The 22,360-nt window shown below is 47.9% G+C and overlaps 1 protein-coding gene across 5 annotated transcripts in view; it reads right to left on the bottom strand.

Annotated features, from left to right (window-relative positions):
- Positions 1–22,360, bottom strand: part of ANKRD29 (ankyrin repeat domain 29) — a 101,719-nt gene that overhangs the window by 31,383 nt on the left and 47,976 nt on the right. For all 5 annotated transcript variants that reach the window (XM_056521751.1, XM_056521750.1, XM_056521747.1 and 2 more), the window contains one exon: positions 20,480–20,578. In XM_056521751.1, coding sequence (XP_056377726.1) covers positions 20,480–20,578 — 99 coding nt within the window. The remainder of the gene's footprint in view (positions 1–20,479; positions 20,579–22,360) is intronic.

The following is a 22,360-nucleotide window of genomic DNA, read 5'->3' as shown; positions in this document are numbered from 1 at the left end:
GCTCTTCCTCCTCCATCCTCAGGACTTTATGTCCCAGTACCTGCATCTACATTTAGCAGTACAGTGGTGGAAATTCCCTGCCACCTTTTGAGAGACTGTTGGCCATATCAATGAAAAACTGAAAGACCCAAGTCAGTATAAAGTTTCCTACGTTTAGTAAGGTACCTGTTGTTAACAAAAACTTTTGATATAATGAAGATAATACTATTATATGTATATTTGTAATTAACATGAATTTCTCATTTCTATATATGATGTCCCTGCAGCTATTACTTGTGTGACTCTGTGAGGAGAACAAATACAGGAAGGGAGGCAGGACAAGCAGGGCTATGTGCAGGCTTCTGGCCTGTCAATCATCCTGATGTGTGAACCTTGAGCGGTCACAGAGCCTCACTACACAGAGCCCTGCTTTTCCTAAGCACACAGAGCCCTGCTTGTCCTTTAGTGCACAGAGCCCTGCTTGCCCTCACTGCACAAAGCCCTGCTTGTCCTCAGTGTACAGAGCCCTGCTTGTCCTCAGTGTACAGAGCCCTGCTTGTCCTCAGTGTACAGAGCCCTGCTTGTCCTCAGTACAGAGCCCTGCTTGTCCTCGGTGCACAGAGCCCTGCTTGTCTTCGGTGCACAGAGCCCTGCTTGTCCTCAATGTGCAGAGCCCTGCTTGTCCTCAGTGCACCGAGCCCTGCTTGTCCTCAGTGTACAGAGTCCTGCTTGTCCTCAGTGTACAGATCCCTGCTTGTCCTCAGTGTACAGAGCCCTGCTTGTACTCAGTGTACAGAGCCCTGCTTGTCCTCAGTTTACAGAGCCCTGCTTGTCCTCAGTGCATGGAGCCCTGCTTGTCCTCAGTTTAAAGAGCCCTGCTTGTAAATAGCTCTGCTTGTCCTTAGTGTACAAAGCCTGATTGTCCTCAGTACACAGAGCCCTGCTTGTCCTCAGTGTACAGAGCCCTGCTTGTCCTCAGTGCACAGAGTCCTGCTTTTCCTCAGTGTACAAAGCCCTGCTTGTCCTCAGTGTACAGAGCCCTGCTTGTCCTCAGTGTACAGAGCCCTGCTTGTCCTCAGTACAGAGCCCTGCTTGTCCTCGGTGCACAGAGCCCTGCTTGTCTTCGGTGTACAGAGCCCTGCTTGTCCTCAGTGTGCAGAGCCCTGCTTGTCCTCAGTGTACCGAGCCCTGCTTGTCCTCAGTGTACAGAGTCCTGCTTGTCCTCAGTGTACAGATCCCTGCTTGTCCTCAGTGTACAGAGCCCTGCTTGTACTTAGTGTACAGAGCCCTGCTTGTCCTCAGTTTACAGAGCCCTGCTTTTCCTCAGTGTACAGAGCCCTGCTTGTCCTCAGTGCACGGAGCCCTGCTTGTCCTCAGTTTAAAGAGTCCTGCTTGCCCTCAGTGTACAGAGCCCTGATTGTCCTCAGTGTACAGAGCCCTGCTTGTCCTCAGTGTACAGAGCCCTGCTTGTCCTCACTGCAAAGAGCCCTACTTGTCCTCAGTGTACAGAGTCCTGTTTGTCCTCAGTGTGCAGAGCCCTTCTTGTCCTCAGTTTACAGAGCCCTGCTTGTCCTCACTGCAAAGAGCCCTACTTGTACCTGACAGGGCAGCAAGGGTATGGGGCAACATCTCCTGTACTGGGCGACCACAGAATCTTATATGAAGTCCACAGAGTCAATAGCAATAGACGTCTCAGCCTCAGCAACACTACTGCAACACAACAATGCTTCAGATCAACATTACTGATGGAAAACCTCCCCTTTTTATAGGCTCTGAGGCTCTTCCTCCTCCATCCTCAGGACTTTATGTCCCAGTACCTGCATCTACATTTAGCAGTACAGTGGTGGAAATTCCCTGCCACCTTTTGAGAGACTGTTGGCCATATCAATGAAAAACTGAAGACCCAAGTCAGTATAAAGTTTCCTACGTTTAGTAAGGTACCTGTTGTTAACAAAAACTTTTGATATAATGAAGATAATACTATTATATGTATATTTGTAATTAACATGAATTTCTCATTTCTATATATGATGTCCCTGCAGCTATTACTTGTGTGACTCTGTGAGGAGAACAAATACAGGAAGGGAGGCAGGACAAGCAGGGCTATGTGCAGGCTTCTGGCCTGTCAATCATCCTGATGTGTGAGCCTTGAGCGGTCACAGAGCCTCACTACACAGAGCCCTGCTTTTCCTAAGCACACAGAGCCCTGCTTGTCCTTAGTGCACAGAGCCCTGCTTGCCCTCACTGCACAAAGCCCTGCTTGTCCTCAGTGTACAGAGCCATGCTTGTCCTCAGTGTACAGAGCCCTGCTTGTCCTCAGTACAGAGCCCTGCTTGTCCTCGGTGCACAGAGCCCTGCTTGTCTTCGGTGCACAGAGCCCTGCTTGTCCTCAGTGTGCAGAGCCCTGCTTGTCCTCAGTGTACCGAGCCCTGCTTGTCCTCAGTGTACAGAGTCCTGCTTGTCCTCAGTGTACAGATCCCTGCTTGTCCTCAGTGTACAGAGCCCTGCTTGTACTCAGTGTACAGAGCCTTGCTTGTCCTCAGTTTACAGAGCCCTGCTTGTCCTCAGTGTACAGAGCCCTGCTTGTCCTCAGTGCACGGAGCCCTGCTTGTCCTCAGTTTAAAGAGCCCTGCTTGTACAGAGCTCTGCTTGTCCTTAGTGTACAGAGCCTGATTGTCCTCAGTACACAGAGCCCTGCTTGTCCTCAGTGTACAGAGCCCTGCTTGTCCTCAGTGTACAGAGTCCTGCTTGTCCTCAGTGTACAGAGCCCTGCTTGTCCTCAGTGTACAGAGCCCTGCTTGTCCTCAGTGTACAGAGCCCTGCTTGTCCTCAGTACAGAGCCCTGCTTGTCCTCGGTGCACAGAGCCCTGCTTGTCCTCAGTGCACAGAGCCCTGCTTGTCCTCAGTGTGCAGAGCCCTGCTTGTCCTCAGTGTACCGAGTCCTGCTTGTCCTCAGTGTACAGATCCCTGCTTGTCCTCAGTGTACAGAGCCCTGCTTGTACTCAGTGTACAGAGCCCTGCTTGTCCTCAGTTTACAGAGCCCTGCTTGTCCTCAGTGTACAGAGCCCTGCTTGTCCTCAGTGCACGGAGCCCTGCTTGTCCTCAGTTTAAAGAGCCCTGCTTGCCCTCAGTGTACAGAGCCCTGCTTGTCCTCAGTGTACAGAGCCCTGCTTGTCCTCACTGCAAAGAGCCCTGCTTGTCCTCAGTGTACAGAGCCCTGTTTGTCCTCAGTGTGCAGAGCCCTTCTTGTCCTCAGTTTACAGAGCCCTGCTTGTCCTCACTGCAAAGAGCCCTACTTGTCCTCAGTGCACAGAGCCCTGCTTGTCCTCAGTGTATAGAGCCCTGCTTTTCCTCAGTGTACGGAGCCCTGCTTGTCCTCACTGCAAAGATCCCTACTTGTCCAAAGTGCACAGAGCCTTACTTGTCCTCAGTGTACAGAGCCCTGCTTGTCCTCAGTGCACGAAGCCCTGCTTGTCCTCAGTGTACAGAGCCCTGCTTGTCCTCAGTGTACAGAGCCCTGCTTGTCCTCAGTGTACAGAGCCCTGTTTGTCCTCAGTGTACAGAGTCCTGGTTGTCCTCCTTGCACGGATCCCTGCTTGACCTCAGTGTACAGAGCCCTTCTTGTAAAAAGTGCACAGAGCCCTGCTTGTCCTCAGTGTACAGAGCCCTGTTTGTCCTCAGTGTACAGAGTCCTGGTTGTCCTCCTTGCACGGATCCCTGCTTGACCTCAGTGTACAGAGCCCTTCTTGTAAAAAGTGCACAGAGCCCTGCTTGTCCTCAGTGTACAGAGCCCTGCTTGTCCTCACTGCAAAGAGCCCTACTTTTCCAAAGTGCACAGAGCCTTGCTTGTCCTCAGTGTACAGAGCCCTGCTTGTCCTCAGTGCATGGAGCCCTGCTTGTCCTCAGTGTACGGAGCCCTGCTTGTCCTCAGTGTACAGAGCCCTGCTTGTCCTCAGTGTACAGAGCCCTGCTTGTCCTCAGTGTACGGAGCCCTGCTTGTTTTCAGTGCACGGAGCCCTGCTTGACCTCAGTGTACAGAGCCCTGCTTGTCCTCAGTGTACGGAGCCCTGCTTGTCCTCAGTGTACAGAGCCCTGCTTGTCCTCAGTGTACAGAGCCCTGCTTGTCCTCAGTGTACAGAGTCCTGCTTGTCCTCAGTGTACCGAGCCCTGCTTTTCCTCAGTGTACAGAGCCCTGCTTGTCCTCAGTGTACCGAGCCCTGCTTGTCCTCAGTGCACGGAGCACTGCTTGTCCTCAGTGTACAGAGCCCTGCTTGTCCTCACTGCAAAGAGCCCTACTTGTCCTCAGTGTACAGAGCCCTGCTTGTCCTCAGTGTACAGAGCCCTGCTTGTCCTCAGTGTATGGAGCCCTGCTTGTCCTCACTGCAAAGAACCCTACTTGTCCTCAGTGCACAGGGCACTGCTTGTCCTCAGTGTACAGAGCCCTGCTTGTGCTTGTCCTCAGTGTACGGAGCCCTGCTTATCCTCAGTGCAAAGAGCCCTGCTTGTCCTCAGTGCACGGAGCCCTGCTTGTCCTTAGTGTACGGAGCCCTGCTTGTCCTCAGTGTACAGAGCCCTGTTTGTCCTCAGTGTACGGAGCCCTGTTTGTCCTCAGTGTACGGAGCCCTGTTTGTCCTCAGTGTACGGAGCCCTGCTTGTCCTCACTGTACAGAGCCCTGCTTGTCCTCAGTGTACAGAGCCCTGCTTGTCCTCAGTGTACGGAGCCCTGCTTGTCCTCGGTGCAAAGAGCCCTGCTTGTCCTCAGTGCACGGAGCCCTGCTTGTCCTTAGTGTACGGAGCCCTGCTTGTCCTCAGTGTACGGAGCCCTGCTTGTCCCCAGTGCAATGAGCCCTGCTTGTCCTCAGTGCACGGAGCCCTGCTTGTCCTTAGTGCAAAGAGTCCTGCTTGTCCTCAGTGCACGGAGCCCTGCTTGTCCTTAGTGTACGGAGCCCTGCTTGTCCTCAGTGCAAAGAGCCCTGCTTGTCCTCAGTGCACGGAGCCCTGCTTGTCCTCAGTGTACAGAGCCCTGTTTGTCCTCAGTGTACGGAGCCCTGTTTGTCCTCAGTGTACGGAGCCCTGTTTGTCCTCAGTGTACGGAGCCCTGTTTGTCCTCAGTGTACGGAGCCCTGCTTGTCCTCACTGTACAGAGCCCTGCTTGTCCTCACTGTACAGAGCCATGTTTGTCCTCCCACACTACCTGCATTTGAATTCCTCACATAGACACACAGGCAATAGCTGTATACACATTTTTTAACCAATGAATATTACAAATATACATATAAAACTATCATCTACATTATATAAAACATTTTTGTTAATGATAGGTAGACTTTAAACAGACAGTGCCCAGTAGACTTGAACTACATGAAGGGAATGTGCTCTGGGAAAAGATATTTGTCATGCAGCCTAGAGGAAAGTAACTGGGTTAGACAAGTAGATTTTGGAAATGGTAATGACCTCCCAAAGATATCCTAAGAGGTGCCAGGGCATCATAAACATGTAGCTGGTGTAATGCTATACATAATGCCTGGATGAGGCATGATCTAGCAAGGGTGTACGTAAAGGGGCAGTTTCATAGTTCTAACAACCCACTAGAGCCCCATAGCGTTGTATGGAGGATAACTTATGTAAGCACGCTTTTAACTGTAAGTACATCCTTACTGTTAAAAATGGCGGTCATCCTTTAGTGATGGTACACACGGAGAAAACTATACATACAAATCAATAAGTATTAGTTAGGCCAATATATTGGAGATAAAAAAAACAACATGCAATGTAAATGTAGACCCCCAATGGGCTCATAACACAACAAAAATGGAGCTACTCATAAATCAGTACAAAAATATTATTGAAGCAAATGTGACTTGAAATCAATTTAAAAAGTCGAAATGGACACAAGATAATCGGCATAACCGGGGCTAGCACATGGATATTGGGACAGTATACATTAATAGCAGTGATATCTGTTACGCCGAGCGCTCCGGGTCCCCGCTCCTCCCCGGAGCGCTCGCTACACTCTCGCTACTGCAGCGCTCCGGTCAGATCCACTGACCCGGTGCGCTGCGATACCGCCTCCAGCCGGGATGCGATTCGCGATGCGGGTGGCGCCCGCTTGCGATGCGCACCCCGGCTCCCGTACCTGACTCGCTCTCCGTCGGTCCTGTCCCGGCGCGCGCGGCCCCGCTCCCTAGGGCGCGCGCGCGCCGGGTCTCTGCGATTTAAAGGGCCACTGCGCCGCTGATTGGCGCAAGTGGTTCTAATTAGTGTGTTCATCTGTGCACTCCCTATGTATACCTCACTTCCCCTGCACTCCCTCGCCGGATCTTGTTGCCATTGTGCCAGTGAAAGCGTTTCCTTGTGTGTTCCTAGCCTGTGTTCCAGACCTCCTGCCGTTGCCCCTGACTACGATCCTTGCTGCCTGCCCCGACCTTCTGCTACGTCCGACCTTGTTTCTGTCTACTCCCTTGTACCGCGCCTATCTTCAGCAGTCAGAGAGGTTGAGCCGTTGCTAGTGGATACGACCTGGTCACTACCGCCGCAGCAAGACCATCCCGCTTTGCGGCGGGCTCTGGTGAAAACCAGTAGTGACTTAGAACCGGTCCACTAGCACGGTCCACGCCAATCCCTCTCTGGCACAGAGGATCCACCTCCTGCCAGCCGGCATCGTGACAGTAGATCCGGCCATGGATCCCGCTGAAGTCCCTCTGCCAGTTGTCGCCGACCTCACCACGGTGGTCGCCCAGCAGTCACAACAGATAGCGCAACAAGGCCACCAGCTGTCTCAACTGACCGTGATGCTACAGCAGCTACTACCACAGCTTCAGCAATCATCTCCTCCGCCAGCTCCTGCACCTCCTCCGCAGCGAGTGGCCGCTTCAGGCCTACGACTATCCTTGCCGGATAAATTTGATGGGGACTCTAAATTTTACCGTGGCTTTCTTTCTCAATGTTCCCTGCACTTGGAGATGATGTCGGACCAGTTTCCTACTGAAAGGTCAGCCTTCTGTCTGGAAAAGCTCTGTCATGGGCCACACCGCTCTGGGACCGCAATGACTCCGTCACTGCCTCTGTACACTCCTTCTTCTCGGAAATTCGAAGTGTCTTTGAGGAACCTGCCCGAGCCTCTTCTGCTGAGACTGTCCTGTTGAACCTGGTCCAGGGTAATTCTTCCGTTGGCGAGTACGCCATACAATTCCGTACTCTTGCTTCTGAACTATCCTGGAATAATGAGGCCCTCTGCGCGACCTTTAAAAAAGGCCTATCCAGCAACATTAAAGATGTTCTGGGCGCACGAGAAATCCCTGCTAACCTACATGAACTCATTCATCTAGCCATTCGCATTGACATGCGTTTTTCCGAAAGGCGTCAGGAGCTCTGCCAGGATATGGACTTTGTTCGCACGAGGCGTTTTTTCTCCCCGGCTCCTCTCTCCTCTGGTCCCCTGCAATCCGTTCCTGTGCCTCCCGCCGTGGAGGCTATGCAGGTCGACCGGTCTCGCCTGACACCTCAAGAGAGGACACGACGCCGCATGGAGAATCTCTGCCTGTACTGTGCCGGTACCGAACACTTCCTGAAGGATTGTCCTATCCGTCCTCCCCGCCTGGAAAGACGTACGCTGACTCCGCACAAAGGTGAGACAGTCCTTGATGTCAACTCTGCTTCTCCACGTCTTACTGTGCCTGTGCGGATATCTGCCTCTACCTTCTCCTTCTCTACTATGGCCTTCTTGGACTCCGGATCTGCAGGAAATTTTATCTTGGCCTCTCTCATCAACAGGTTCAACATCCCGGTGACCAGTCTCGCCAGACCCCTCTACATCAATTGTGTTAACAATGAAAGATTGTACTGTACCATACGTTTCCGCACGGAGCCCCTCCTAATGTGCATCGGACCTCATCACGAGAAAATTGAGTTTTTGGTCCTCCCCAATTGCACTTCCGAAATTCTCCTCGGACTACCCTGGCTTCAACTCCATTCCCCAACCCTGGATTGGTCCACTGGGGAGATCAAGAGTTGGGGTTCCTCTTGTTTCAAGGACTGCCTTAAACCGGTTCCCAGTTCTCCTTGCCGTGACCCTGTGGTTCCCCCTGTAATCGGTCTCCCTAAGGCCTATATGGACTTTGCGGATGTTTTTTGCAAAAAACAAGCTGAGACTCTACCTCCTCACAGGCCTTATGACTGTCCTATTGACCTCCTCCCGGGCACTACTCCACCCCGGGGCAGAATTTATCCTCTCTCTGCCCCAGAGACTCTTGCTATGTCTGAGTACATCCAGGAAAATTTAAAAAAGGGCTTTATCCGCAAATCCTCCTCTCCTGCCGGAGCCGGATTTTTCTTTGTGTCCAAAAAAGATGGCTCCCTACGTCCTTGCATTGACTACCGCGGTCTTAATAAAATCACGGTAAAGAACCGCTACCCCCTACCTCTCATCTCTGAACTCTTTGATCGCCTCCAAGGTGCCCACATCTTTACCAAACTGGACTTAAGAGGTGCTTATAATCTCATCCGCATCAGAGAGGGGGATGAATGGAAAACGGCATTTAACACTAGAGATGGACACTTTGAGTATCTGGTCATGCCCTTTGGCCTGTGCAACGCCCCTGCCGTCTTCCAAGACTTTGTTAATGAAATTTTTCGTGATCTCTTATATTCCTGTGTTGTTGTGTATCTGGACGATATCCTGATTTTTTCTGCCAACCTAGAAGAACACCGCCAGCATGTCCGCATGGTTCTTCAGAGACTTCGTGACAATCAACTTTATGCCAAAATGGAGAAATGTCTGTTTGAATGTCAATCTCTTCCTTTCCTAGGATACTTGGTCTCTGGCCAGGGACTACAAATGGATCCAGACAAACTCTCTGCCGTCTTAGATTGGCCACGCCCCTCCGGACTCCGTGCTATCCAACGTTTTTTGGGGTTCGCCAATTATTACAGACAATTTATTCCACATTTTTCTACCATTGTGGCTCCTATCGTGGCTTTAACCAAAAAGAATGCCAATCCTAAGTCATGGCCTCCTCAAGCGGAAGACGCCTTTAAACAGCTCAAGTCTGCCTTTTCTTCGGCTCCCGTGCTCTCCAGACCTGACCCATCTAAACCCTTCCTATTGGAGGTTGATGCCTCCTCAGTAGGAGCTGGAGCGGTCCTTCTACAAAAAAATTCTTCCGGGCATGCTGTTACTTGTGGTTTTTTTTCTAGGACCTTCTCTCCGGCGGAGAGGAACTACTCCATCGGGGATCGAGAGCTACTAGCCATTAAATTAGCACTTGAGGAATGGAGGCATCTGCTGGAGGGATCAAGATTTCCAGTTATTATTTACACCGATCACAAGAACCTCTCCTATCTCCAGTCTGCCCAACGGCTGAATCCTCGCCAGGCCAGGTGGTCTCTGTTCTTTGCCCGATTTAATTTTGAAATTCACTTTCGGCCTGCCGATAAGAACATTAGGGCCGATGCTCTCTCTCGTTCCTCGGATGCCTCGGAAGTAGAGCTCTCTCCGCAACACATCATTCCTCCTGACTGCCTGATCTCCACTTCTCCAGCCTCCATCAGGCAAACTCCTCGAGGGAAGACCTTCGTCTCTCCACGCCAACGCCTCGGAATCCTCAAATGGGGTCACTCCTCCCATCTCGCAGGTCATGCGGGCATCAAGAAATCCGTGCAACTCATCTCTCGTTTCTATTGGTGGCCGACTCTGGAGACGGATGTTGTGGATTTTGTGCGAGCCTGCACTGTCTGTGCCCGGGATAAGACTCCTCGCCAGAAGCCCGCTGGTCTTCTTCATCCTCTGCCTGTCCCCGAACAGCCTTGGTCTCTGATTGGTATGGACTTTATTACAGACTTACCCCCATCCCGTGGCAACACTGTTGTTTGGGTGGTCGTTGATCGATTCTCCAAGATGGCACATTTCATCCCTCTTCCTGGTCTCCCTTCAGCGCCTCAGTTGGCAAAACAATTTTTTGTACACATTTTTCGTCTTCACGGGTTGCCCACGCAGATCGTCTCGGACAGAGGCGTCCAATTCGTGTCAAAATTCTGGAGGGCTCTCTGTAAACAACTCAAGATTAAATTAAACTTTTCTTCTGCCTATCATCCTCAATCCAATGGGCAAGTAGAAAGAATTAACCAGGTCCTGGGTGATTATTTACGGCATTTTGTTTCCTCCCTCCAGGATGACTGGGCAGATCTTCTACCATGGGCCGAATTCTCGTATAACTTCAGAGTCTCTGAATCTTCCTCCAAATCCCCATTTTTCGTGGTGTACGGCCGTCACCCTCTTCCCCCCCTCCCTACTCCCTTGCCCTCTGGTTTGCCCGCTGTGGATGAAATATCTTGTGATCTTTCCACCATATGGAAAGAGACCCAAAATTCTCTCTTACAGGCTTCATCACGCATGAAGAAGTTTGCTGATAAGAAAAGAAGAGCTCCCCCCATTTTTTCTCCTGGAGACAAGGTATGGCTCTCCGCTAAATATGTCCGCTTCCGTGTCCCTAGCTACAAATTGGGACCACGCTATCTTGGTCCTTTCAAAATTTTGTGCCAGATTAATCCTGTCTCTTACAAACTTCTTCTTCCTCCTTCTCTTCGTATTCCTAATGCCTTTCACGTTTCTCTTCTTAAACCACTCATCATCAACCGTTTCTCTCCCAAACTTGTTTCTCCCACTCCTGTTTCCGGCTCCTCGGACATCTTCTCCGTAAAGGAGATACTGGCCTCCAAGAAGGTCAGAGGGAAAACTTTTTTTTTGGTCGATTGGGAGGGTTGTGGTCCTGAAGAGAGATCCTGGGAACCTGAGGACAATATCCTAGACAAAAGTCTGCTCCTCAGGTTCTCAGGCTCTAAGAAGAGGGGGAGACCCAAGGGGGGGGGGGTACTGTTACGCCGAGCGCTCCGGGTCCCCGCTCCTCCCCGGAGCGCTCGCTACACTCTCGCTACTGCAGCGCTCCGGTCAGATCCACTGACCCGGTGCGCTGCGATACCGCCTCCAGCCGGGATGCGATTCGCGATGCGGGTGGCGCCCGCTCGCAATGCGCACCCCGGCTCCCGTACCTGACTCGCTCTCCGTCGGTCCTGTCCCGGCGCGCGCGGCCCCGCTCCCTAGGGCGCGCGCGCGCCGGGTCTCTGCGATTTAAAGGGCCACTGCGCCGCTGATTGGCGCAAGTGGTTCTAATTAGTGTGTTCACCTGTGCACTCCCTATGTATACCTCACTTCCCCTGCACTCCCTCGCCGGATCTTGTTGCCATTGTGCCAGTGAAAGCGTTTCCTTGTGTGTTCCTAGCCTGTGTTCCAGACCTCCTGCCGTTGCCCCTGACTACGATCCTTGCTGCCTGCCCCGACCTTCTGCTACGTCCGACCTTGCTTCTGTCTACTCCCTTGTACCGCGCCTATCTTCAGCAGTCAGAGAGGTTGAGCCGTTGCTAGTGGATACGACCTGGTCACTACCGCCGCAGCAAGACCATCCCGCTTTGCGGCGGGCTCTGGTGAAAACCAGTAGTGACTTAGAACCGGTCCACTAGCACGGTCCACGCCAATCCCTCTCTGGCACAGAGGATCCACCTCCTGCCAGCCGGCATCGTGACAATATCTGAATGGTATATAAAATCTAACTCCAGGGGTCCCCAGACCAAAACACATGTTGGGGTGGTGGAATCCTGAAATCTCTAGTACCAGCAAAACATCCCTTGGTTGGTATAGCTATTTGTTTGCACTTTTGAATATTTCCCATAGCTTACATTGTACTAGTGTGGCTGCAGCACATTGCACTTTGCAGTTTCTTCATTTTGAAACACTTGCATAGTCATTCTGAAGTTGCACTCTTTTCTATATTATGTTTGTATGTAAAAAAAAATGTCATCCATTTTTGTTGTGTCATCTTCAGCTGATAGTATGAAATCACTTATCCTATGCATGTGCATTCATGCTAAAGGCATAAGGCTGTCTGCGGCCATAAAAATAGAGGAGCACTAGTGACTGTATGTTTTTTTGATTGGTAGCTTATATACAGGGGGAACCTAACTACTTGGTGGCTATCTACAGGGGGAATGTACCTACTTGGGGGCTATCAATAGGGGGAACCTACCCACTGCTGGGCTACCTACTGGGGCTATCTACAGAGGGGAACTTGCTACTAAGGGCCTGTGTATGGGGGAAGCTACATACTGGTGGCATCTACCTAATGGTGGAAAATAGATACTTGGGGAACTATCTAATTACTCTTGCCCCCTACCAATCTACAGGGGAGACACACCTACCCATACCCCCCAAACCACTTTACTGCTGGGGAAACCAAGGGTGCATTATTGCCGTTTGAGTCAATATACATGGGGAAATGGAAGGAGAGTGCTGACTGTCTGGGTCAGATGAATACGCGAAAGAGAAAGACATCACCAGTGAATCCCTGCAAGTAAATGCACTGTAATCACTTATAATGTCTTTATAAACGGTAGAGAGATGACATCTATCACTGTAGGGGAGGGGGAATACTGGCTTATGTATAGTCTGTTGTTTATTAAGGAAAAGTAATGCAATTTAGTAGTGCAATTATATATATATATATATATATATATATATATATATATATATATATATATATATATCTGATCTAAGGCCTAGCAAAATACATTACATAGCCAATGCAACTGCTCTGCTTTTCAAGAGAGGGAAACCAACAAGCTGTGTACCTTTTCCATAGACTGTAACCATAACATTTTTGAACCACTTAGTAATTTGTTACAACCAAGTGTGTTGTGCCCCTACATGAACAAAGTAATGTTTTGCACAAAAAGTATCAAGATGCGTAACAAGCTGTGTTGAATAAAAAACATTTATAAAGTGATACTTTGAAATTACCACCAGATGGCGATATGTACTTTACTATGGTTTGTATCATGCAGCTACTGTAGCTCACTATGATATTATTGTTAGGTCTTATCCAAAGGTATGGTAGAATTATTGTACTGAGACCAAAGACACCCTGCAAAACACAGCTTAAAACTGTTTTTTAAGAGAATGCAAAGGTTTGTGGTATGTTGTGCAAAAGGACTTTATTCCAGTCCTGTTTAAAACTACTATATGTAACTAGTAGCCAATGTAGTAGAACAGTGGTTCTCAACCTGGTGTATAAGTACCCCCAGGGGTACATAGCAGTTCTCCAGGGGGTATGTGAAAAAAAATCAGTAATGGCAGCCACAGCCACTGGTTACTGATCTGGACCACGTTGAAGGAAATGGTAGGCTGATGTCACTGCACCGAGGAGCGGAGGAGGAGGACAGCAAAGGGAAAGCGTGGGCACTGGGCTGCTGTGGGCAGTAACTACCATTAGCTTTGTTGGTACCTGCCCCTGCAGACTGGGGACCTACTGCTATCAGCCATAGCAATATTTCCCCAGACCAGAGGAGCAGTGGAGCACCAAAGTGGGACAGTATGGTGGCCTACAATTATATATATATGTGGGCAGTTTGGGGGCCTACAGATATATTAATGGGGACGCAAAGCGGGTACTATTACTGTGTATGACAAACATGGGGAGTTTGTAAATAGGTGGGTATTGTACTGCAGAAAGAAGCCTACAATGTTTGTTTTGCTGGTTCTGTGGAGAAGTCTTGTATGGGAGAAATCTCAATGGCGGTCTAGGCCAGATAGTGAAGAAAAGAAAACAACTCCGGTTAGAGAAGATGTCACCTGTAAATAGGGGAACTGGGGAGACAGGGAGAGGAACAGGGGGCCTGTTAGAGAGGAAAGTAAAGCATATGAATTATACTATAATTAGAGATGAGCGAACTTACAGTAAATTCGATTCGTCACGAACTTCTCGGCTCGACAGTTGATGACTTTTCCTGCATAAATTAGTTCAGGTTTCAGGTGCTCCAGTGGGCTGGAGACTCTTTCCTAGGAATGTATCCACCTTTTCCAGCCCACCGGAGCACCTGAAGGCTGAACTAATTTACGCAGGATAAGTCATCAACTGCTGAGCCGAGAAGTTTGTGACGAATCGAATTTACTGTAAGTTCGCTCATCTCTAACTATAATCATTACAAAATATCTCTTATATGGAGGTACAAATTTTGGGAATGGGCTGTCAAGGGGTACCCAGGCAAAAAAGGTTGAGAACCACTGCAGTAGAAGACACATGCTACTAATGGCACCCAGGCAAGTCTGAATGAGGCTTTTTTATTTGTCTTTACAAAAGCAGTGGCGTTGCGACCCGGGTGCGGGGGGTGCGGCCCGCATCGGGTGACACCAACCCAATGGGGTGACACCAAGACGCTCCGCAGCACCCCTCCCCTCCCCTCCCCCTCCCCAGCTACACAGACACCCCCCTAACCTGTGCCCGACCGGCCTCGCATCCGTCAGCACCCAACCCCCCCCGCCCGCTGTGTGTGCGGTGCGCCCGTCCGTCAGCAAACCCCCTCTTTCACCTTCACTGTGCGCCCGACCGTCATCACACCCCCCCTCACCTTCACCAGTACTGTGCCCGTCCTCCGCTCCCACGTCTGCGCCGGCCTGACGTCACACCGCATGGCCGCGCAGGAGGACGCAGGAGTTACGTCACTCGCACGGCGCCCGGTGAGAAGGAGCGCTGCGCTGGATGGGTGAGTTTGTATGTCTGTCTCTCTGTCTCTATCTATGCTTGTGTGTGACTGTGTGTATGTGACTGTGTGTGTTTGTGTCACTCTCTGAGTGTGTGTGTGACTCTGTGTGTGTGTGTTTGTGCGACTCTGTGTGTGTGTGACTGTGTGACTCTGTGTGTGTGTCTGTCTGTCTGTGAGTGTGTGTCTCTCTGACTGTGTGTGTGTGTGTGTGTTTGTCTCTCTGTGTTGTATGTGTTTTTTTTTTTTTTGTGTGTGTGTGTGGGGGGGGGGAGGGGGGGGGGGTATAACCAGCGATCTATTGTGGGGAAACTCTGACCCATTGTGGGGAACCTGCAAGGGGACCTGCGGCCTAATGTGGGGAAACTACTACCAAATGTGGGGAGTCTATGCTACCTAATGTGGGGAATCTGTGCTACCAAATGTGGGGAGTCTATGCTACCTAATGTGGGGAATCTGTGCTACCAAATGTGGGGAGTCTATGCTACCTTATGTGGGGAATCTGTGCTAGCTAATGTGGGGAAATTGCTACCTAATGTGGGGAATCTGTGCTACCAAATGTGGGGAGTCTATGCTACCTAATGTGGGGAATCTGTGCTACCAAATGTGGGGAGTCTATGCTACCTAATGTGGGGAATCTGTGCTACCTAATGTGGGGAAATTGCTACCTAATGTGGGGTAACTGGTACCTACCTAATGTGGGGGAACTGGTACCAAATGTGGGGAATCTATGCTGCCTAATGTGGGGAATAGATGCTACCTAATGTGGGGAAACTGCGACCTACCTAATGTGGGGGCACTGCTGCCTACCTAATGCTCCCCCCCTGGCAGTAGCACCCTCATCATCCACCAGCAACACCCCCCCCCCCCCAGCAGCACCTCCATCAACATATCCTGATGGTGGATGATGGAGGTGCTCCTGCCAGGAGGATGATCCTGCCGATGGATGATGGGGGTGATACTGCCAGGGGGGATGGCCAGTAGCACCCTCATCATCCTCCAGCAACACCTCCCCAGTAGTAGCACCCCCATCATCCACTAGCAACACCACCAATACCCCCCTCCCGTGGTAATAGCATCAGCTAACGGATGTTGAGGGGTGTTACTTTGGTTGTGGTATTATATTCAGACGGTGCACTGTATGGCAACGTTATATTCAGAGGGCGCAGTGGGTGGTAGTATTATATTCAGAGGGTGCACTGTATGGCAACGTTATATTCAGAGGGCGCAGTTTGTGGTAGTATTATATTCAGAGGGTGCAGTTTGTGGTAGTATTATTAGAGATGAGCGAACTTACAGTAAATTCGATTCGTCATGAACTTCTCGGCTCGGCAGTTGATGACTTATCCTGCGTAAATTAGTTCAGCCTTCAGGTGCTCCGGTGGGCTGAAAAAGGTGGATACAGTCCTAGGAAAGAGACTCCTAGGTCTGTATCCACCTTTTCCAGCCCACGGGAGCACCTGAAAGCTGAACTAATTTATGCAGGAAAAGTCATCAACTGCCGAGCAGAGAAGTTTGTGACGAGTTGAATTTACTGTAGTTTGCTCATCTCGAAGTATTATATTCAGAGGGTGCAGTGGGTGGTAGTATTATATTCAGAGGGTACAGTATGTGGCAGATTTATATTCAGGGGTACAGTATGTGGCAGATTTATATTCAGAGGGTACAGTATGTGGCAGATTTATATTCAGAGGGTACAGTATGTGGCAGATTTATATACAGAGGGTACAGTATGTGGCAGATTTATTTTCAGAGGGCGCAGTTTGTGGTAGTATTATATTCAGAGGGCGCAGTTTGTGGTAGTATTATATTCAGAGGGTATAGTGTGTGGCGGTATTATATTCAGGGGTACAGTATGTGGCAGATTTATATTCAGAGGGTACAGTATGTGTTGGTATTATATTCAGAATGTACAGTGTGTGGTAGTATTATATTCAGAGGGTACAGTGTATGGCGGTATTATATGCAGGGGTACAGTATGTGGCAGATTTATATTCAGAGTGTACAGTATGTGATAGTATTATATTCAGGGGTACAGTATGTGGCAGATTTATATTCAGAGGGTACAGTATGTGATAGTATTATATTCAGGGGTACAGTATGTGGCAGATTTATATTCAGAGTGTACAGTATGTGTTGGTATAATATTCAGAATGTACAGTGTGTGGTAGTATTATATTCAGAGGGTACAGTATGTGATAGTATTATATTCAGGGGTACAGTATGTGGCAGATTTATATTCAGAGTGTACAGTATGTGATGGTATTATATTCAGAATGTACAGTGTGTGGTATTATTATATTCAGTGGGTATGGTGTATGGAAGGTTTATAATCAAAGAGTATAGTGTATAGTAGTATTATATTTAGAGGATACAGTGTCTGTCAGGTTTATAATAATAATTGTTTTCATATAGAGGATGAGAATGCGCTGACATAGTGAGGAGACGTCTGGGCGTCACATTCTGCAGAGAGAAGTTTTAGCTGGAACATGTCCTGGCGGTATGTACCATCTGAATTAGATAAGGGAAGACTATAGAGAAGACGTCACCTGTAGTCACTGATATCAATGTACATTCTCCTCTCTATGTCCTATCAGAGCTGTAGTCACTTGTCCGTTCTACAGTTAGGTCAGTGAAACTACAACTCCCAGCATAACCTCACCACTGCATATAGGGGTACTCTACTGGAAAAAAAAATGTTTTAATCAGCTGGTGCTACAAAGTTAAACAGATTTGTAAATTACTTCTATTTAAAAATCTTAATCCTTCCAGTACTTATTAGCTGCTGTATAAGCGATTCACAGGAAGTTATTTTCTTTTTTAATTTATTTTCTGTCTGACCACAGTGCTCTGTGCTGACACCTCTGTCCATGTCAAGAACTGTCCATAGTAGGAGCAAATCCCCATAGCAAACCTATCCTGCTCTGGACAGTTCCTGACATGGACAGAGGTGTCAGCAAATAGCACTGTGGTCAGACTGGAAAGAACTACACAACTTCCTGTGGAGCATACACCAGCTTATAAGTACTGTAAGTATTAAGATTTTAAATAGAAGTAATTAAAAAATCTGCTTAACTTTCTGGCACCAGTTGATATAAAAGTAAATGTTTTCCAGTGGAGTACCCCTTTAAGTAATTCTGGGAGCTGTATATTTCAATGGTGAAAACTTCTTTAACACTTTCCTATTCTGTGGCAACTGGTATATCTGATTATTATACTGGAATTTCTCACAATGCGCTACACCAGTGGTGTCTGTCACAACAGGATAAAAACTTACTGGGGGGAGGGGGTAGGTATGGGGGTGACACCATTTTCTACCGCACCGGGTGACACCAACCCTAGCAACGCCACTGTACAAAAGTATATTGTTTGAAAACCGGAACTACAATATATAAATGCAATCTAATTGCAATATAACTGCAGATGGTAAGAACGTAATGATCTTCTCACTTGTGATGTAAAGTCACAATAGGCAAATAGATACATAAAACTATAACTTAAAAAGTGTTAAAGGGATATTTTTACAATGTAAAGTTTACCCTATCCATAGGATAGGGGATAACTAGGTGAATGGTGGGGGTCCAATCACTGGGCTCCCCGACGATTACCAAAATGGAGAAGAAAAGTCCCATATAATGAAAGGAATAAACCATGTATGCACAGCTAATTAACCATTAATTCTCTATAGAGTGGCGCTCAGCAAAGTTAAGCAGCCAAAACATGTCAAGCACTGCTAAATAGAGAATGAATGGAGAACCTTTAATTGCAGGGAACATTTCTCCTCTGTCCAAGCAGTAGAACCCTATTGATCACCTATTTATCATCTATCCTATGTAGAGGGAAAAGCTTTAAATTGTGAGAATACAAAAAATGCTGATGCAATTGTGGTATATTCATTATGTTCATTCAAATTCTATATAGATTTACTGAGACTTACAGCCAGGGGGGAGATAAGGAGATAGTAGAGAGAAATGAAGAATAGAGCTGAGGAATGGAGCAGGACAAAAGATTGCTTGAGCTCACAGAGGATCATCAAGTTAGTTACACCACCCTGCCAAGTGACTTAACCATTTACATACCCAAGGGACTATTATTTCCAGCTAGTTTGTACTACAACCTCCTCTGTGTGCTGAAAATGGACCAAGAACATCCTTTAAATTGACAGATGTTTCCAATTTAATTTATGACAATTAAATGGGAATAAAACAGCTTTTTGAAAGTGTACTGAGGCATATAACCTTATTTTTGTGGTATATGTAAGCAAACCAGTATGCCAGCATACCGTATATACTCGAGTATAAGCCATCCCTAATATAAGCCGAGACCCCTAATTTCACCCCAAAAACCCAGGAAAAGTTATTGACTCGACTATAAGCCTAGGGTGTGAAATACATCATCCCCCATGTCATCATCCCCCCGTCATCATCCAGACCCCGTCATCATCACCCCCATCATCATCACCCCCGTCATCATCACCCTCGTCATCATCCCCCCCCATTCATCATCGCCTGTCAATCCCTTCTCAGTGGTCTTCAACCTGCGGACCTCCAGATGTTGCAAAACTACAACTCCCAGCATGCCCGGAGAGTCATCATCCAAACCCCCCTTTTGTTTTCTACTCACCTCCCCTCGGTGGGAAGGAAGGGTGAGCTGGTCTGGGCCATCTATGCTGCAGGGACCGTCCGGTGGGGAGGGTTAGTCGTTCCGGGCTGTCCATCTTCACCTGGAGGCCCTCTTCTCCACTTCGGGTCGGCCCCGGACTAGTGATGCTGCCTTGACGACGACGCGCAGGGACGTCCGTGCGCAGCAGACATCCGTGACGTCCCTGCGCGGTTGCGTCAAGGAAGCGTCACTAGTTCGGGGCCGGCCCGGAGCGGAGAAGAGGGCCTCCAGGTGAAGATGGACAGCCCGGAACGACTAACCCTCCCCACCGGACGGTCCCTGCAGCATAGGTGGTCGAATATGGACGGCGCGGACCAGCTCACCCTTCCTCCCCACTAAGGGGAGGTGAGTAGAAAACAACAGGGGGGGGGGTCTGGATGATGAAGAAGGCCGCAGTGGTCTTCAACCTGCGGACCTCCAGATGTTTCAAAACTACAACTCCCAGCATGCCCGGACAGCCGAAGGCTGTCCGAGCATGCTGGGAGTTGTAGTTTTGCAACATCTGGAGGTCCGCAGGTTGAAGACCACTGAGAAGAGATTGCCAGGCGGAGATGGACAGCCGGGACATCCCCTCACAGCTAAGCCAGAAAAGTTTTTTTGTTCACTCGGGTATAAGCCGAGGGGGGCGTTTTCAGCACGAAAAATCGTGGTGAAAAACTCGGCTTATACTCGAGTATATACGATATTGCAGAGGACCTGCTGATACATTGATTTCTATAGATCAAACATAGTCTAAAAATTACAATGCTCCATTTCTAAATGTATATGTTTTTTTTTGTTTTTTTTGGGAGGATAGCCAGGCCATTGCATACTGCATAAATGCTCATCATGCATATGTAACCGTCTAATGGTGCAGTAAACATAATATTATTGAAACATAATTTCAAAATGTGTATAAAATTTTAAAAGTAATCTATGGGTAACAGTAACCATTTAATAGAAAAATTATAGAAAAAATGATTTCTTGAAATAACTGTAGGAAACCAGATGCTGCATTTACTTTAAGCAGTAAAATTCCATTATCTCACTAAGTATAATGGAGAGCTGCTCTTTGGTCTGCTTAAACAATCTATATTCTCGGAACTAGTTCATAAATCTATCTTTATATTGTAGCTGACACAGAAACCTCATTTCTTTGTCAAACATTAAACTTCTAAGAGGTGAGGGAGAGTGGAGTTGAAAAGTACACAGTCTAAGCCGGTTATACTGGCTACAAAGGAAGGACAAAGAAGAAGTTAAGGCATACAGTCACCTGTCGGGGTTGGTTTGCCTTGGCCCCATACGTCAGCAATAATCGAACTACATCCACAAAGCCTCCCTGGGCTGCAAGAAAAAGTGGAGTCGCTCCGTCCTGTTCAAAAAAATAAATAATGAAAGCTTCAAATCTAACGTTTATCCACACAGACCCAGAGCTGAAAAGAGAGAAAAAAATGAAAAATAAACTTAAAGGTACCTTTCATCAAAAAAACTTTTGATATATTATAGATTAATGTATGCAGAATAACTTTCCAATAGCATGTTATTAAAAAATATGCTTCGTTCTATTTAATTTTCCACTTTGAAAAATGACCACTAGGGGTCTCCCTACCAGTCCTTTTTCATAGATTTCAGACTCATGCAGGAGTCCTAAATCTCAAACTGCAGCCAGAACACAGACAAACTCAGCACTGCTCCCTGCCAGGGGGCAGTGCTGTGCTTGCCTGTGTCCCAGCAGCAGTCTGGGATTTAGGACGCCAGCATGAGTCTGAAATCTATAAAAAAGGACTGGTAGGGAGACCCCTAGTGGTCATTTTTTCAAAGTGGAAAATTAAATAGAAAGAAGCATATTTTTTAATAACATGCTATTGTAAATTTATTCTGCATACATTAATCTATAATATATCAAAAGTTTTTTTGATGAAAGGTACCCTTTAATACTAATAATATATGTAACTATATATCCTTTATAGTAAGGTACATTTTACTTAAGCATAATATGAACATATTTTTGATAATGCTTTGAGCCCCTTCCCAGCCCAATAAAAGAATGCAGGATACTCAGGGATCCACCAGAAATCTAATGTCATTGGGGTCTCCCAGATATTTCTGTTTGTTAGGACTGCAGAAAAAATCAGATGATATTGTGAGATCTTTATTTCAAGGGCCCATACAGGGGCTAGGATTTCACTAATGTACAGTATGTTAAACATACAGGGACGTGAATAGACATTTTTGGGGGCAGGGGCTCAAGTAGAAAAAAGGGCACTTCTCATTATAAAAAAAAAAAGTTTGTAAAAACCTTACATATGTTAATACAACACAATTCCTGTGATAAGGGACCTCCGACAGTCATGTCAGCTGAATAAGAACCACATCATTCCACGGAGGTCCCATCCAGTGAGGGCATCATAGGGCAGGTGCTTTAAAAGGGCAGGGGCTCCAGACCCTTTTGAGTCTATGTGTGCACGTCCCTGTAAACAGATGTCATTAGGAAATTCAAGTTTTGTCTTTTCATGGCAGGGTCACACATAGCGTACACGGAGCAGCGAGACTTATGCTGCGCATTCTCCTAAGAGCAGATACACAGGGCGCGTCACAGTCAGGTTGGCACAAAGGCCCACTACTCTGTGTGTCCGCTCATAGGAGAAAACGTGCTGCACAGCAGATTTTGCTCAGCATTATCCCCTCAGACTAGAAAGTAGAAGAAGCTAGTGGCTAGTGGCCGCAAGAAAAGATGTCCTTTAAGCCAGGGCATAGCTGGTACACATGGTCTCTGTAGGAAATTGGCTAAGTTTCACACAACCCTGGTAAGCCTTGACAACAAACTGAATTTGAGACCAAACTCAAAAACTAAACTCTACACTTGACACTGAGACCATGTGATCGGGAAAAATAAGGTGTGTATAGGAACCAATAATTCTAACTTCAGTTCACCAGAAAGCTCTAAGATTTAAACCAGAGCTTACTCTACTTTTCTAAGCACATGTAGACAGGCAGGGTTGTGTGGACGCTATTCAGATATTGATGTTTGTGTTTCATTTATACATTGTTCAAATAAATTTTTTCTCTTCTATATAGGCAATTTCCTTGGCATCTGTATTTAATAACAACAAGTAAAGGGGTCCTAGGCTTATTGCACATGTGATAAATGTAC

The sequence above is a fragment of the Hyla sarda genome, chromosome 5 (genome assembly GCF_029499605.1).
Source record: "Hyla sarda isolate aHylSar1 chromosome 5, aHylSar1.hap1, whole genome shotgun sequence".
NCBI classification, from domain to species: domain Eukaryota; kingdom Metazoa; phylum Chordata; class Amphibia; order Anura; family Hylidae; genus Hyla; species Hyla sarda.
The sequence above is the reverse complement of the archived record's forward strand: the minus strand, read 5'-3'. Positions and strand labels throughout refer to the sequence as shown.